General features: G+C 30.7%; 2 protein-coding genes across 2 annotated transcripts; one reads left to right on the forward strand and one right to left on the reverse strand.

The window, feature by feature from the left end:
- Positions 1 to 1,589: 1,589 nt before the first annotated feature.
- LOC132713334 (uncharacterized) lies at positions 1,590 to 11,005 on the reverse strand. Its single transcript, XM_060695884.1, has 12 exons — positions 10,531 to 11,005; positions 9,085 to 9,224; positions 8,317 to 8,433; positions 7,692 to 7,787; positions 7,054 to 7,167; positions 6,358 to 6,416; positions 5,736 to 5,883; positions 5,081 to 5,188; positions 4,132 to 4,206; positions 3,807 to 3,875; positions 3,210 to 3,390; positions 1,590 to 2,692 (listed from the first exon to the last, which is right to left on the reverse strand). The coding sequence occupies exons 1-12, from the start codon at positions 10,610 to 10,612 to the stop codon at positions 2,607 to 2,609; spliced, it is 1,275 nt and encodes a 424-aa protein (XP_060551867.1). The 5' UTR covers positions 10,613 to 11,005; the 3' UTR covers positions 1,590 to 2,606.
- Positions 11,006 to 11,385: 380 nt separating this feature from the next.
- Positions 11,386 to 16,448, forward strand: LOC132713335 (uncharacterized). The gene is made up of 4 exons (XM_060695885.1): positions 11,386 to 11,852; positions 12,529 to 12,625; positions 13,046 to 15,436; positions 15,652 to 16,448. The coding sequence occupies exons 1-4, from the start codon at positions 11,681 to 11,683 to the stop codon at positions 15,761 to 15,763; spliced, it is 2,772 nt and encodes a 923-aa protein (XP_060551868.1). The 5' UTR covers positions 11,386 to 11,680; the 3' UTR covers positions 15,764 to 16,448.
- The last annotated feature ends 2,343 nt before the right edge of the window (positions 16,449 to 18,791 follow it).

Genomic DNA, 18,791 nt, shown 5'->3' on the forward strand with positions numbered 1-18,791 from the left:
CTAAAAAATAACCAAAAGTCATCCCCCAAAGTAACAAATAACCAACCCATATTTAACAGATGACATTAATGGCATGGTTAACATGGTCAGAAAACATCACATCACCAATCCATATTCGGCAGAAGACACATTACCACACATTACCATTATTCATTAGGCAACACATGCCATAAAGATACTACAACCATATAAACTGAAATGCACTTGTTCAGAAACTCAAATGACGTAAATACTTATTGTTTTCAAGAAGGAATATATACAACATATATATACCATTGTGTACTCTTACATTGGAGAGTCAATAAATCAGAATGACGTGTAAGTACTAGAATTATGTTTATAAGGAGATAAAACATGTTCTAGTGGACAATAAGCCTTCATAGACAGGTTGGAATATTGCAGCTTTGAGAGAGACAGATAATCAATTAGTTTGTTTGTTTGTTTGATATTAGATTTTAAGGGGAAAATTTTGAGGGCTTTGTGTAAAATCATTGTAACTATATGTAGTACAAAATGAACAGAAGAGTTGATAAGTAAAAATAAAACAAAGTCCTTATGAATGGAATGTAATAACAATACATGTAATAATTGGCTCACATGCATGCCTAATTAATTAATTGTTTTTGGTTTTTTGGTGCTGATTCTGAACTACTAACATTAATTAACTGCTCAATATTAGGTGAAATGATTATAAAAATATAAATGATTTAAATCCTTCTAAAAAAATCCTTCTAAAAACAGCAGCATCATATAATGTTCTGGAACATTCTGTTTACTAACAGCTTTCATATGTAATAACCTATAATTTATTATGTTGCAACCATTTTGATAATCGACCATAAGAAAAAAATTATTATTTCACCGTTTTAAATTTTGTAAAATAAAACATTAGATGTAGCTAACAACAATAAATCAAATATTTGCATTGTTTCTGTATGTCACACCACCTGCAACAATATTTTTCTGTTACAACAATTTTTTTTTTAATATCAACGTCATGCAACGCTTTCTACACTGAATTTCTTACATGGACTTTGAAATTGAAACTGCCCTTCGAAGTTTGAAGAATTTCCTTATAAAAGTAACATTGGGCAGCAAATTAGCAAGATAGAGCCTGGAAATACGGCATGGGACTGTGCTGACTTGTCTGGTTCTACAATATACACTGGTGGCATACACAAATCATTATTAACTTCTTAACCCTTACCCTGCTGAATTTATAATATGGACTTGTCCAGCAATCATTTTTTGGAACTGTCCATTATCAATTTGGGGACATTAATATGAAAATTCAAAGATGATCAGTCAACCATAAAGAGGTGTGTCAGACTGCACAGATGTGCAGCTTGACCTGGCTTTATACTGGTTCCAAATGCTTATCTTTTTAAGATCCAGCAGATTACAGATTAAGGAATAAAGGTAAACAAATAAATAATTATAAATAACAGAAATTTCAAGCTTACTTTTCCGCCCCCAAATATATCTTTTAGCACACAATGGTGGATCTGGACCTATATCAATAACCTTCACCCTTGTCTTCTCGAAGTCTGATTCGACCCCAATTTTGACCTCAGAGGTCAAGGTCACTTCCCGTCCGTACATTTTCCATGAATTTCCATGAAAAAATACCGGAAATTCATGGAAATCTCCAACTCTGGATAATTCGGACTAGTTTTCCGGAGTTTTTCACGGAAAATTGAAAAAAAATCATGGACACCTTCCACGAATTTCCAGAGCTTTTTTCATGAAATGTTTCCGGAGTTTTCCGTGAAAATGTTCCGGAGTTATCAAAGAAACTCTGGAAATTGTTTTCCTTATATGTTATAGTACTCTGGAAAAAATTTCCACAGTTACTCTGGAAAAAAGTTCCAGAGTTACTCTGGAAAAAATTTCCAGAGCCACTCTGGAAAAAAGTTCCGCAGTTAAAAAAGGTTCCGCAGTCACTCTGGAAAAAATTTCCAGAGCCACTCTGGAAAAAAGTTCCGCAGTTAAAAATAGGTTCCAGAGCTACTGTGGAAAAAATTTCCAGAGCCACTCTGGAAAAAAGTTCTGACCTTAGGGATACTGTAGAAAGAGGAAGTAGTAGTGGCGGCATGGCCGAGCAGTTAATATATGGACTAGTAATTTAATGATAGCAAGCTGCATTGGTTCAAACCCTGTCAGGGACAAGTTGTTTCATTGAGCAAGAAACTTTACACTCATTGCTCACTACGGGTTGGTTCCAGCAACCGATTTGAAAGTGTCTTTATAAGCTAATACCTTCCTACACAGTCGACTAAAATAATTTCTCTTAAAACCACTAATTCCAGGTCTCAGATGGACAGTTGGACAGACAGAAGCAAATCATTCTGTGCCAGTAGCATAATACATTAGTGACTTAATCTTTCATACAGTTGACTTTATTAAGAGTTTTATGCAAAAAAAAATAAAACTGACCTAATGATATAACTATCTTTTATTTTAAGATGCATTCTCATTCAATCATACATTTGAACCTTAACTTCTGTAATCTGACTTTTTAACATTACATAAACAAAGAGATAACTATAAAAATTCTTTGAACATCTTTAATATTTATGGACACAAACACATCATATCAAGTCTCTTCATTTGTTTAGTGTTGGTTTTAATATCTCCCTTAACTTTTCTTTGGTATGTGATTGTCCTTGTCCATATTTTTCATGAATAATATCTAAAAAAAAAAATAAATAATACATATGATATAATTATTAGGTTGAAAGTATTTTTTGCAAACATCAATGTATTTGTACGAAAAAAAGAAGCTGTATAAATTCATAATTACATTGGGTTGCAGCTTAAGAAAGCTTTTGTCTAATTCACATAGATTCAGCATTGCAAATATGTCACATCATAGAGCTAGCAATGCCCATAGGAAGAAAAATAATGACAGCAATAGCTTGATATAAAAAAGGAGGAGAAAATCTACTTAAAATTTACTTGTGTTTTCAATTAAGAGCCATATTTGGACCATTGCTTAAGACGCCATAAATTTAAATTCATTGTTAAAGTCTTATTACATATCACAATGCTATTTTTATAATTTGGCAAACAGTTAGAATATTTTACCACAAGAATGATTAAAGTTCATTAATGTATCAAAATTTATTGAAATATAACTCACAACTGTCAGTCAAAGTATTTAAAATATTATCAAATATGCATGTCTGGCATGTAAAAAATTTACCAACCATATATTATGTGCAATTTGGTTTGGTCTTCAAGTGGTGGCCTTGCCAGGTACCGCTTATTCGGCTTTCCGCCACACAGGGACCGGCCGCGATACTCTTCTTCCTTGTAAAGGGTCCTAAATAGCGTTTTTGCGGCCTTGGAATAATCAGTAACCCCTTCAATTTTTGCTAAAAGCTGATTCTGAAACATTTTTGACAAAAAATAATGAAAACTACATAGAATGGTTATAAAGGGATTAGTGGCAAATCACCCTAACTAAACATTTCTTGAAATTTATTTTCTCATGTTTTAATTTTCAAAGGCACTTTTATTTACATAATTAACTCACAAGAAACATAATTGATTTGTTTTTGTATTTACAGAATGTAATAATATAAGGAGTGCTAAGGTTTGTGAATACACAATATTTGATCATGTTGGCCTTTGGATGTTTAGCTATTTTTTACAGATTTATCAACAAAAATAAATCATAGCTATAATTTAGTAAAATGAGTTATTGTTCACATAAAATTTAATTAAGTGTCTTTAAAAATTTCACAACTGGATCAACTTTGAATACAAGTAAGTTTCTGCTTTACATTTCAGTATAATATTACCTTGGTATAAGACCCATATAGCTGTTCTTGTGGGCTTGTACAAGTACTTGTTTCACAATTCTGGAAATCCTGGAACCACAATTTTTTAAAAAAGAATAATTAGACAGACTTAATACAGAGCTACTTAAAGATTTCTGTTGTAAACATAATGATTTTTGACAACAGTTATTCAAAATATAGCCAAAATTTCTCTAAAGATGTCAGTTACTTTGGTACCAATTATTAATAAAGCAATGGACAAGTAATTCTTTTTCAGTCATAAAATTGAAGTAATCCAAACAAATATCATTACAAGACTTACTTAGAATTCAATTAGATTTGTTACCTGTTCTAAAGATGTCCGTACCCCGTTCCCTTGACCAACATGTCGGTGTGGCATGTGTTCACCCACCTTACTTTCCTGTAAGACAATAATATATGTGACTTAGCACATACTGGTACTAGGTTTTTACAGGCTTACAGCTCAATTACCAATGTCCAAGATTATATATAAAAAAGGACCAGCTCAAATACAGATCTCAGGTATTTCATTGATCAAAAATAGCACAGAATATGAACTGGCCAATGAAAAGACAAATCTCAGGAGAGAAAAAAAACCCTACAGGTCATTAATTCATTAAAATTTATATACAGTCAAACCTGCTTAAAGACCAACTCTGAATAAACTGGTAAATAAAGGATCACTCTTTGATTTGTTTGCCTTTATTGATTAAATAGAACAAAGTTGGTTCCAAATAAAGACTACTTGTCTTATAATAAAGGCCATGTTCATGGCCTTTACTCACAGGTATGGTCAGACTATACTAGTTTCTATTTTCACAGTGACCTTTTTACTAAACTTTTCTAAATTTAACTCAAAGAAAATAGAGGCAATACTATAAAAGTGTAAAAAAAAAAATTGACAATAATTTTAGCATCAGTGATCTTGACCAAAGTGATCTTTTACTATGTTCAAAGTTAGAAAGACCTCAAATTGTATGTTCCTATCAACTATGAAAAACATCAAGCAATTAATTAAGGCTGTAACAAGCATTTTTAAAGGAATTAAAAATCATTAAAGGTAGCATTGTGATTATTTAACTTATAATTTCATTATTACTGTCACTTTGTGATGTGTTAAGAAATGTCCATCAATATTTTTTGAACAAGAGCTTAAATGATATGCAAATTTAAGGACAAATGAGACAGCTTTCTACTTTAGGGATCACATTACTAGCAAAAAAACAAAACAATATAACAACCAAACCAACAAAAAATTTTTCAAATATACCTACAGATCGAGTGTATGTCTGTTCTCTAGACTGTTGTTCTGTAGTTCTGGGGGTGTAAAATTGTTGGTAGGATTGTTGCTGAGTGCTTAGCCAATTAACTCTGTTCTCAAGCTGAAATAAATGTTTATGGGTATAAGGTGAAAATTTATTGAACACAAATAAAACAAAAACTCTTAATGAAATAATTCCCTTTAAACATGTGGTAACTTTATTAGTTAAAAGATGGACAATAATAACTTGTATGCAGCATAACCCTTAATAACATATAAACATATGATCGCCACCGTGCTAAAAGGGCACTTGGGCATATATGACATAACGTCAAAAACTTTGCAACTGCAAGTTTTGTTTAACATGAATTTGATTTTATTTAAGGTACTATTCTATGTTTTCGGTAAATTACTTAGGAGGACAATCAAGTTACAAGGGTTAACTTTTCTGTCTTAGGTTCAGTAGGTTCAAGTTTTTAATGATAAAATGCATTGATTCTACGAATACTTTTAACTGTATTTACTTTTATGAAAACAAATAAGGTTTTACTGCATATCTTAACTTTATATATTCTAGTAATTATAATTGTGTTAGTTTATTTTTAACAAGAAATTGGTATCATATTTTTGACCACTAAATAAGGCATTGTGTGTAAAAACTATCTTACTGATTGGAGCCAGTTCCAGATCTGACCAACCTGAAACGAGTTCAAGCCACAAGATGGCATTTGGCTTTGACATTCTTCAAATGTTGAAGAACTGGCTTCTTCATTATTAACCACACCCATGGCCTCCCTATAAAGCACTCCCACCATGCTGAAATAAAAGACAAAGGAAAATGGTTGTCATATAATTATCATTCATTATTCAATTTATCATCATTATTTCTATTATTACTATTAATATACCAGAAGAAATTTTTATACAGATTTTTTAAAATCTTAATTAGATTAAACTAATAGAAAAGGTATGCCTGCCAATTTAAGTTTTGATTCATCCATTTTGGTTATGGCCAACATGAATCACATGTTTGTTGCTAGTCAGTGAGAAGCTATTTGTTTCAATGAGAAATGCAAACATTTTAAGCAGAAACTTAAAATAAAAAGATTCATATAACAAGAGAGATTTAAAGTCAATTTTTAAATTTACTGGTGTTAATTATGCCCTATTTTTTACACCAAATCTTTTAAAGTTAATAAAAAAACCCAGTTTATTGTTAAAGAAAATTTTTAGTGAATTTAGTCTAAATGTGTAAAGGTTAATTGATTTACAATGTGATAATGATCTTACCCATGCTTTTGGTTTTGTGGTGGTTTGAAGGCAGATGCTTCACTGTGATTCAACAGGTCCTTAAAAAAAGAGAAATTCATAAGACAAATAAATATTATTTCAGATTTATTAACTTCAAGCTTTATAGTGTGACTATAGATTTTACATCTATGTATTTGTTAATGTCTTGTGAAAAGAAAGAGTGAAAATATCACAAGAATAAAACTAATAACACATGAAAATGATATAAAATGAAGTTTATTAGATAAGTAAACCATGATGGCCATTACATGGAGTATAATAAGGGCTGCTCATTAAGAAATATTTATATACAACCCCGAGCTAATCGGATCCTAGAATTTTTCCAAATAACGGTTGTGACATGTGACCTTGTTGAATAAATTATCACTCCTCTTTATATTGGCTACTGCATTAGTAAGACAGTGGATTATGCAAAGAAGAAACACAATATATGTTCACACTTTGGTCAACTTTTTTTTTTTAATTAAGATGTCAAATGATGGATTTAATATAAAACCTAACTTGACCAGTATTTACTGCTTACCAGAAATTTTATTTCATTTTTTTCTCATTTTCCATCTGCAGGCAAGGGGCTTTAAAGTTTTTGAATGACAGATATTGATCAAGTGGTCATATAAATTAGCTTATAGTTTTCTTTAAAACAGACAAGCCAAAATAGATTTTCTAATTACTTACTAGCTCATTGTTCTCTTCAATTTCATGTGGTTCTTTTACTTCTGTTCCTGTATGACTTAAGTCAGTCATTCTTAAACTTTTTTCAGGTTGAGGTATGTTGATTTTTGTGCTTTCCTAGAATTGAAAGATAATTAAAAGATATGTAACTCTATGATAAAAATAATATTCCAGTAATCTAAAAGCATATTTAGTTGTTTGCATGCTTTCTACCTGTTACACGTATTATTACGTTTTCCGAAACTACAGAATAATTAATTTTTGAAACTCAAAATAATAGTGTATGTGTGAGTTAGCAAGTTAGTAAGATTTAACTGGGTGATAAAACACGGTGTTACATTTTTAATTATTCGGAATCAACCAAAAATGGTCATGAACTAGTATTGAAACAATTATCGTTAAGTGTATAAATTTTAACGCTTTTATTCATTAGATCATCCTTTTGTGTAATATCTAACAATAATACAAAATTTCCGCAATTTGCAATCTGCCCACCTTACAAGAGCTTTATAACTTTTAATTAATGTACTTAGTCATATCGGCAATGTTCGCCTTATCCCCCAATGACATCATCGAAAAGCAACAACTTATTCCAGGTCTATAATCATATAAAATAAGTATTAATGAAAATAATATCATACTTCACTCCCAATTTCCAATATGTCATTGTCACATGCAGTCTTAGCTTTTGTGGAAGATTCTAACTCTGTCAATTCTAACTCAGCAGACACTTGAGCCTACAAAACATTTGATTTGCAAACATAATACAAATACTTCTATTAATTTTTATAACAATTTTTTCCTTATTTAAAAAGGTCAAGCATGAGTTTTATAATGTTTAAATAATGATTTTAGAGCATGTTAGAAGCTATACACTCCTCAGGATAGTAGCATTACATTCAAAATTATTTGTTATAAAAGAAGCAAAATGTAAACAAAGAAGTGTTATGGCTACCATTATAAAATACTTAATTACTATTACTTATAGCCAAGAGGCAAAAGAAGCAAAATTTTGTTCAGGTAATTGGCCAATGGGACTCTAACTCAGGACATCAAAAATGAAAAGCTTAAAATTGAGACATGATAATAAAATTTAAAAACATTTCACAGTGATAATGGGCTTGTAAATGACTTTTTACATTTATACAGATCTTGTATATTAAAATCATAATCATATTTTTTATTTAAATACAAAACTTGTACATATCAGATAAAGTTATGCACATTGTAATACTACTTAAATTCATTTAATTCAATTATAATTACCAAAGATTTAAGCTTCTTTGGAGTGGAGAGTTTAGTTTTTTTATCAACTGATGTGACCTTGGACTTTTTTTTCTCTTGTTCTGGCACATCTGATGTCCTTGATTTCTTTGCAATTAACTGAAATTAAATTTCTATTTCTATATCAAATCAACTTTCACCAGTTTATTCTACATATTTTTTTCTATACTGCTATATTTTTAGAGTTACCAAAGGGAAATAAATCCTGCATATTTTTTCATTTTGGCAATTTATTTATTTTAAAGCTGCATGCCTCCAGATGAGCAAAAATATTTTGATAAAATCAAACCTGAGTACTATGTACTAAGATTTTAGATAGTGTATAATATATATTCAAAATTCTAGTAATAATTTACATGTTATGTGCATTAATGACCAATTTTTAAAGTATTTATAACTTTATTTCTACTGTGTTACTACCGCAGTAATGGCTATTTTTGTATATTATGACCTCTTTATGGTAATGTATGGTACATGGGTTGTAAGTGCAACTGGTAATGTGTAAATTGCATTCTTTTGGTAACTTCACATTATACTGTTAAACACATTTTCAAATTTTCATGAAAATTAGTATGAATCTGGAGGTGTGCTTCTTTAACATTGCTGTTGCTATATAAATTTGTTTTGACTAAATACCATGCAATTACATGAAATGCTGACAGGTACAAGAAATTATAATTATGATTTGATTATAAGGTTAAACAAGTATTATTTCTGATAATAATGTTAAATAATGTTGAAGTATTTTACCGGTAAATCAGATTTTCTCCTTTTCAAATGGCCCAAGTCATCAATGGTTTCCTCCTCGTCTTTGATGTTAAATTTTTCTTTTAACTCGTTAAATGCATCCCCTCTTAATATATCCTCTAAATTACTGCGGTCTGTTTCTCCTACAACCAAAATATAGAAATATACATTATAGGTTCAACTTGATAGCATCATTTCATTAAGCAGGGCCTTAATTACCTTAAAGGGGACTGAGCCCTTGAGTAGGGGAATTTTGTATCATTTTGAAGAAAGCATTTTTTTCCCTTTATTAAAAAATACAAATAAAAATATCTCAATTATTGAGGGGAATGGGGCAAAAATCATGAAATTAATCTTGATTGAGGATATTGGTTTCAAATGAGTGAATAACAAACATTTACTTTGAAAACTAAAGAAAATATTGTGGTCACTTCACATCTGATTACAGTGGGTTCATTCTGCTATAAGCATATTAGATCTCTTTATCTTTAATTGATAATTTAATGATGTGACTTCATGATTTCCTACCTATGGCCTAGTTAATTTAATTTTGTATTTAACTCTTACTATGGCAAAATTTCTATACAGTTTCTATGTTCACTGTCAATTTTAGGAATTATAAAAGTAAAAAAAAAGCCTGGTCATGCCAATGGCAAAGAACTTTAAGGAAGTGCAGGCAGGCTTATCTTCATACTGGTGGTTAGAGCAAATCACATTCAGTGTTATTTAGGAATCATAAAAAAGTGGCTGAACTGTACAATAATCCATCCATATGTTGTTATATATAAAATCACCTTTTCACAGCAAACCCAGTACAAGTAACATTTATCTAAATACAGATTTATGGTGCATTACACAATATTTGCATTTTATTGCTCTATGATTGCTACAATAGTGGGCATCCTACTGTGTATTGTACAATTGTATTGCCTTGTTTTGATAGTGCTGATCAAAGGCACTTCCCAATTAATACATGTAGATTATGTCAGCATGAGCAAGATCAAAAAAGATTAAATCATTCATTAGGCACTCCTTTATCATTATTTTCCCACGTTGAAAGTAGGGTAAACATGTGTGTGACCTAAATGACATAACTGTACACTGCATGGATAATTATAGATGGAATTTACCAATGCCCCATTTTGTTTATGTTTTTTCCAAAGTGGTAATTGATATTTTTCATGGTCATATCAATTGTTTCTTTGTCAATTTTCCCAGCAAAATCAATTTTGGTTATGTGAATAAATACTTTAGTTAAATTATAACACAGAACAGTAAGTCATCTAAAAATTAAATTCATGGTCAGCAAGAATTTTTAAATATAATGAAATAAATTTTTATGTGAAAGGACACTACTGTATATTCAACCTTGGCAACACAAAATTTCAAATAGAACAGGCTAGATCTATTTTTAAAAAAAAATGGAGAGTATCAAAATGGCGATCTTACCTCCAATTTTTGCCAACAAGCACTTGTGCAACCCTTTAAATCCCCAACACTTAGTTTCCACTATGTCTCCTTCTTTGTACATGTCAGTGCTCTTTCTAGGCACTTTTATGTCATCTAATTTCAAGATTGTTCCAAGTTTTTTTTTTTGTCATTTATCCAAATTCCTAAATGCAAGTGAATTCTCCATCATGCCACAACAAACAGCCAAACGCTTATCAGCATATTAACTGTGAGTTCCAAATGACCGCCAATACTGTTCATTATTTTGATTGGTCAATTTCAAACCACACCTGTAGTAGCTTGGCATCACATGTGGCAGGTCGTTCTGTGTAGTTTACCAGCTTACAATCAAAGATTTACGGGATCCTGCCTCATAATGTTTATTATTGTAGAAAAGATTATTTTATTTCTTTCCGGACATTCAAACAAAACAGGTTCTGGAAAGTGTGATGACATAATGGAGATAAAATTGTATACAAATTAACAGAGACACTATATACCTTATTATATTGCCTCTGAAATGAACAACGATGGATTCAGATAAGGTAATGTAAAAAGTTAAGGATTAGATAACAATGTTAGCTTTGGTATACATTATTAGTTAAAAAATATATTTTTTAATAATTGACCCTCATTACATTAAATCAAGTTAAATTAAATTGAACATAATTATATGGTCTTTAATTACCATGGATTAAGAGTTTATAATCATGTGACCATTGTACATATGATAGGGCCTATGCTTCATCAAATATTTTTATAACCCCCTGTTATGTATATATATGGCACAATATTTTCAAATGCCTGCTACCAATAATGAATTATAATTGAATTATTTACATGGCTAACGTTATTCCTTATGATAATGTATAAATTTTATAGGTACAGATATATTATGCTCAAATTTGATTTTTGAAGAAAAAAAACCTGATAATTACTGTAGTCAGTAAAATAAGTGTAAATAAAAAAAAAACTGACAGTTAAAAGAATCGACCAAATCAAATTAACGAATACTAGGAATCAACCTTTCCAAACTATAAACTAAGTTTATACATTCACTTCAAATTAGATATATTCATGATTTTAATAATCTTCTGAACAAATCTTTAGTACTTTAGTCCCATATAGTTTTACAAGTGGTATTATAATAATGTTGAACCTTGCTGTTTTTGCAGATGTATATAACACATCTTTGGAAGACTGTTGCACTGGGGAGAAAAAATGGATATGTCCAGATAAAGGGTGCCAAAAGGTGCTCTCAACTAAGTTCACATTGAAAACACATATTCAAAGTTTTCATCATTCACTTTGGAAAACAATAGGTAAGTTTATTTTACCAGCTTTATTTTATCATTATTATATATAAAATCCACCCCCCACCCCCCAAAAAAATAAATAAATAAAAAAGGAATAAAATAAAAAAAGAAAAGAAGAAAGGTAAACCAAAATATATATATAAAATGGCCTTAATATGGTAAAACTATTTTCAAGTACATCAAATTGAAGGAAAATCAGTCACCGGTTTATAATGGCTATCATATTGAAAGCAAATTTAATGTTATTAATAGTATTAATTATATAATAAGTGACAGTAATGCACAAAAAAATGTTGTATACTTGAGACAATTATCAAACTACTGACATACTATACTTTCAAAGCAGACAAAAAATTAATGTGATTTTATCAGGTAGCCACACAGTAGTCTGTGTAAACCTCATAAAAAGTGCTTAAGTCTATTTTAGTTACAGAGTTCCCTGAGAATTGTCATCTAGCTACTGAGATCACATAATGTTGTTAGCTTAATATGACTCAAAGTTGACCGACTTAAAAAAGAAAAGCAATCTCTTAAAATATTTTTACAAATATCAATGACATTGAAAGTTTGAAGTGACAATTAATGATGCACAATAATTTGAATGTTCCTTTCTTTAGTTAATGATGATGAAGTTTGCATTCTAATAATTCAATTCTATATTAATTTTTTCTCTTAATTTTAGACTACGCTGTACCTGCTAAAAAGTACAAACTTTATGAAGTAGACTCTTCAATACCAGTACCACGAAGCACATATTATGCAAAGAAAAGAAAATTTGAGTGAGTCTATTATGCCTTTATATATATGTATATATATTATTTTTTGCTTGAACATGTTCAAAATTTATTGCATGGTGTAAGCTATGGTTAACTATAGTCATGTATCAGATTAAAAACTACATGACAGATTTTACTTTAACTTGCATGATATTCGAACATTTTATGTGAAACAAAATTAGGGTGTCACCAACCTTGGTTTCTGAGTAATCTGCCCATATATTTGTTTTTTTTTGTTATTTAAGGACATTTCAAGGACAGACAACTTAAGCAGTATAAGTATTTAAAAAATCGTATTTTTAAATGTTTTACAAGGTCAGTGGCCCCTGCATGTATAATTAATGAGAAAGCATAATTATGTATTTTTTTTTTCAAATTGTGGTATTTTTGAATGTATATTTTTCTTTTAAAATATAATTTCAGAGCACTTTATATGAGAGATGATCCAACTGTTATTGCCAACAAAAATCAAGAACCAAGTGATTCTGAAAATAGCATTTACCCCCACACATTGGCAAATGTTCAGCATGCTGAGATATTTTATTCTGTTGAAACAATTGAAAGATATGGAGATAGCGGTGATGAGGAAAATGTAAATGCATCCACAAGTGACATGAGTATATCTGATGATGACACAAATTCTGAGTCAAATGAAGACGAAAATACTGAAAGTGATGCAACAGTTGACATATGTATACCGGCGAATGAATTAAATAATAGTGGACCACCATTGTATGTATTGCCTGCACATAATGATACATACTTAAGTCGAATTACACTCTCTGAACATGCCCTTGGACTGGGTGCTATTGCCACTCGACACAATCTTTCAAATACTGCAATTCATGATATTTTGAAGTTAATTCAACTGCATTTGCCACAAGAAAATATAGGACTGACATCAATAAGCTCTCTGCAGGATCTTTGTGGATTTAACAAAGATTACTTACAGCATCATATCTATTGTGAAGTGTGTAATAAATTATTCACCGGTGATGAAGAAAGCTGTGCTACACCAGGATGCCATAGCAATAATGAGAACAAAAAGTATTTTGTTAAAAGTGATATCAAAATGCAATTCAAAGAAATCATGGAGAGGCCTGAAACTTGGCAATCTATTCAGGAGAGCTATTGTCTTCAAAATTCACATGTTATATCCGACATAAAATCTGGAACTGCATACAAGAAACTCAAAGAACCAGGTGGATTTTTGTATCAATCAACTAATATTACATTAACAATGTTTACAGATGGTGTTGCTTTATTCAAAAGTTCTTCAGTGTCTTTATGGCCAATATATTTACTAATCAATGAAATTCCTCCAAAAGAACGTTTTCAGAAAAAAAACATGATTCTTTGGGGTATCTGGCAAGGTGTGGGTAAACCAAAGATGCTTATGTATCTAAAGCCATTTGTTCTAGACCTTTTAGATCTGTATAATGATGGATTTAATTTCACAACAGTAGATAATGAAATTAATTGTAAAGCAATGCTTATAATTGCTACAATGGATCTACAAGCAAGAGCCTATGTTTTCAACATGACACAGCACAATGGGGAAAATGGTTGCATGTTTTGCAGTGAACCTGGGGAAACGGTACGCTCTGGAGCTGGTTACTGCAGAGCATATCCATTCAAAGAAGCCGAAGCTCTACGTACAGAAGACGAAATTCGACAATGTGCTAAACAGGCTCGAACCTTGAACAAACGGGTTGCTGGGTTCTATGGGGAATGTGCTATGATGTACCTGCCATACTTCAAGTTATCTGAAAATGTAGTTATTGATTATATGCATGGGATTCTACTTGGTGTGTCCAAAAAGCTCTTAGAACTTTGGTTTGATAGCAAGCATTCTAAAGAGGATTTTTATATTGGAAATAATATGAAACAAGTTGATAAGCATCTTTCAAAAATTAACCCACCTTATTTCATCCACAGAAAGCCACGACAAATCTGCAACAATTACCATCACTGGAAAGCTTCTGAAATTCGAAACTGGCTTTTGTTTTATGCCATTCCATGCCTGAACGGTATACTTAAAGAGCCATTCTTAACCCACTTTAGCTGCCTTGTAGAGGGAACATACATACTCCTACAGGAAGGCATTACACCCGATGATCTTCAGCGGTCAAACACTCTGTTAAAGGCATTTGTCAAGAATGTCCAACATCTGTATGGTGTTCAATACATGAGTATGAATGTACACAACATTTTACATCTTCCAGCAATGGTGAAAAAGTGGGGGCCCCTATGGGGATGGTCATGTTTCCCCTTTGAATCATATAATGGAGATATCATAGCATGTGTTCATGGCAAAGGCAATGTATGCAAAGATGTCTTCTGGCATCTTCAGGCACAAAAAAGAGTTAACTTAAAAGTAAAAGATCTCCCAAGCGGTTCTCCCACAGTGCAATTTGTAGAAAAGATGTTTGAAGGCAAATTGCATGGAGAATCTAATAATGCAATGCAATGTACTGTGATAAAGCAAATTGCTGCAAAAACTCTAGATACAATGGAAAGAGAATACTTAGAAAGATATGTTGGTACAAGTGAGATTAGGGAGTACATGACATGCAATAAAATTATCAGAAATGGGTTTGTCATGTATAGCATGAATTGTTCTAAAATAAAAAAACAAAATTCCTACACAATACTGCTTGATGTTGTTGAAGATAAAGGGCACAGACAGGCAATAGAGGTTAGCAAGTTCATTATTCACCAACCTTCAAAATCTGTATTTGCCGTAGGACATCAATTGGTAGCCAAGGACACAATTCTCAAAAATCGGGTCCCTCATATTTGGATTTATGAAAGGTAAGGCAACATTTGATAGCAAAGATATAAGCTTAATCAAATTGCTTTATTCCCATAAAATGTCATTTAGTATTAAAGTAACATTTGGCACATTTTAAAAGTAAAACAGTCTGTAGGTATTGTTGTTAACAGCCTGAAAGCATTGCGCTCCATTTCTTCAAGATGTATAGTATTGAATCAAACATATATTTTCAGTATACAAATTTTATTTTCAGGAGGAACAAGACAATTTTTAGAGTAAAGAGACTGCAAGAACCACTTATTGTGATGAATGTTGCAGGGTACATTTATTGTGCAAGGTTTCCTAACAATCAAGAAACAGATTGAAGCACTCATGACACTGAGCATAAATGTATTTTGCAAATAACTTTTTAACAGGGACATGTACATGTATATACATAATACTTATAAAGTACTGATATCACAGTTTTATTTTGTGTATTTAAAAAGTGCTTACTTGGCAGACTGTTACATTTATGTGCTGGCAAGCAAGTCCACGTGATTAAGTGATTTTTTTTCATGCTGTTTAAAGTGATATTTTCTTGGTCTTCATGTATATTTTATAAATTCCATATATAAATTGTGTTTTATTCTTATATCTTTAACCCTGAAAATAGTTTCATTATAGAAAAAAGATTATACATGACTTAACTTAATTTGGAGGACTAGTTTATCTTAAGTGAAGTAAATGCTGAAATTAGTTGAAAATTTTCTAAGTCCAAAATCAGCTGAAAATTTTCTAAGTCCAGAACATTCACAAAAATGACTAAGTGTTTTCCAGAGTACAACTCCTTGAAAAATTTCTAAGTGTTGACTTTCCAGAGTTTCCGGAGGTGTTTCATGGAGATACTCTTTGATGGTAAAATCATGTTCCAGAGTTCTCCATGAAAATTTTTCCAGAGTACTCTGGAATTACTGTGGAAAAAAGCTGGTTTCCATGAAAATTCACGGAAATTCATGGAAATTCTGTTATTTTCCAGAGTTTTTCCAGAGTAACTCTGGAAAATCTACAGACGGGTTTAGTGTCCTGGGTATTATCCCGCTCATAAGACTGTCTCACTTCAATCTCATCATAATACGGATCAAACTCTTCTAACGGATACATCACTCCTATCATAATGTGTTCCCGTTTTTAAAATTTCGAAAATTTTATTTTTACGTTTATCTTCTTACACTAAAGCCATCATAATATCCTTCTAAACCAAATGTAGGAATCAACACAAAAATAAATAAACTGTCTCTCAAATTGTTATAGTCAAGACCAATGAATTTTCCATCTTCGGTGCAAACACCCACGAAATCTTTCTAAATTCTCATCCGTATATTAAGAATATGACAACTTAATTAAAAATATGATTTTACGCATTGCTCGGTCCCTTAATCCCTCAATACTGATAATTCAATAGACATTATTGTTCCCCATTATCAAGCAGTTCTACAGCCTATATAGAAAAACACTTGTTTTGAATTTTCTCCGTAATATTTACACAAAACTATTCAAAAAAAAGATTGCTTTCGCAGCGTGCGTCTAATGCAACAAATATAAACATTTCCCTTTAACAAAATAAACTCAATGTCATCCTTTTTTGAAATCAGTTACGCCACACTTAAATATGATTCAAAAATCAACAATGTGTAACTCAATGTTAAGTTCATTACCTTTGAAAAAAAAATCACACCAAAATATGTAATTCACTTATTACAGAGTGCTTTTCCCACAGTGACAAATCATTGCCTTTTGTGTAAAAACTTTCGGTAATAGACTTTTTATGGTACAGTTTCAATAAAATAAATCTCTTCCCATCAAATAAAAAAGCAATATAAACAAACATATTAAAATTATTTATAGAAAGCTTCTGGCCAGGTTCCCCCTGGCAAGTGCAACCATTGCCAAACAATGTTGTAATTCTAAACAAAAATTATTTGCAGCAAGGATTTTATTATCTTTTCATGAAAGATTTCCAATCATGACTTCATAGTTGAGAAAATGATAGCAACTGCTTTGGAAACCAAGGAATGACAATCGTAAAATCAATTCTATTTTATCACTTAAGACACTAAAAGCATTTTATATTAGGAATCCATCCTATAGGTTTGAATTTGTCAAATAAAGGGAGGTAACTCAAAACAATAATTACTCCAGTTCAGTTGAAATTATCTTTCCTGATGATTATTGATTCTATTGGTGTTTGCACAAGGTAAACACATATGTATTAACCAAATATTCTCATCAATTATTGAAGGTTTCAGGGTCAAAATACCAAAGAATAATTAGGACAAAAATAATGTAAAATGATTTGAATAATCAAATGTATCAAGGGTAAAATCTGAAACTTTTAAAATTGGTCAGTCTCGGAATTTAAGCATGTTTCTAGATTATTTTTTTTGGATTTATTTTCAACAACATTGTCAAGTATGGAATTATAAACAAAGCAGTGTATACCTTACAAAACCTTTTTCTATTTCTTCAATACCTACAGTTAAATTAATCAAACTTAACACATGATTAAAATTTCAAATTTGACCTGTGAAAATGCTAATAATTTAATAGTGCTCAATTTATTAGTGTTTTGCTTGTAAACAAATGTAAATGTCTAAAATTTGTCTTTCCATCAAAATTTTGTTACAATTCATTTTAACTTCTTAGAAAAAAAATAACGCATGCTAAAGACTAACTAATTCAAAACTAGCAAATAAACCTTAAAATCAGTAGAAATATAAAAAAAGTTCTACTTTAGTAATGTACAGTGTATATAATAAAATTCTAAAAGTTTCAAGGTTTTAAAAGCTTACACTGGTAAAGTAAAACATACACATGGTATACACAGAGACAAAAATTTCCGTTTGAAATTATTTAATTTGGCAATCTATGCCGTATGAATATACGTAATTGCCAATTATCTTTTACAATCTATAAAATGCTTGACTTGTTTTCATTGGCTAATGCCAAACGTTATAATAATATATAACTACAATTATATATGCCTGTTTTATCACTGACAATGCAATCCATTTTAGCACTCATACTTAAAAAAATAAATTGTCATGTATTTCGAGTTTAAAAGCCACATATACAGAAAATAGGAAATACTGATATATAGCAGCTAGCACTGACATAATTTGTTGATTTTCATTAAATTTTAAAAATTTCAAATTTTTTAAATTGCTGTCAATAATTTGATATTTTCAACTTCGCAAAATTGTTATCAATATTTTATATAGTGTTCAAAATAAAGTTAAAAATCCTTCATGTTTTTAAAAAATATAATTGATTTAATTTTTTAACATATATCTGGAAACATGCAACTTATAAAGTATAAAGAAATTGATTTTCCTTCTGACTGAAGTTACTGGC

Source organism: Ruditapes philippinarum, unplaced genomic scaffold (genome assembly GCF_026571515.1).
Source record: "Ruditapes philippinarum isolate M1 unplaced genomic scaffold, ASM2657151v2 ctg15674_1_1_1_1, whole genome shotgun sequence".
NCBI classification, from domain to species: Eukaryota; Metazoa; Mollusca; class Bivalvia; order Venerida; family Veneridae; genus Ruditapes; species Ruditapes philippinarum.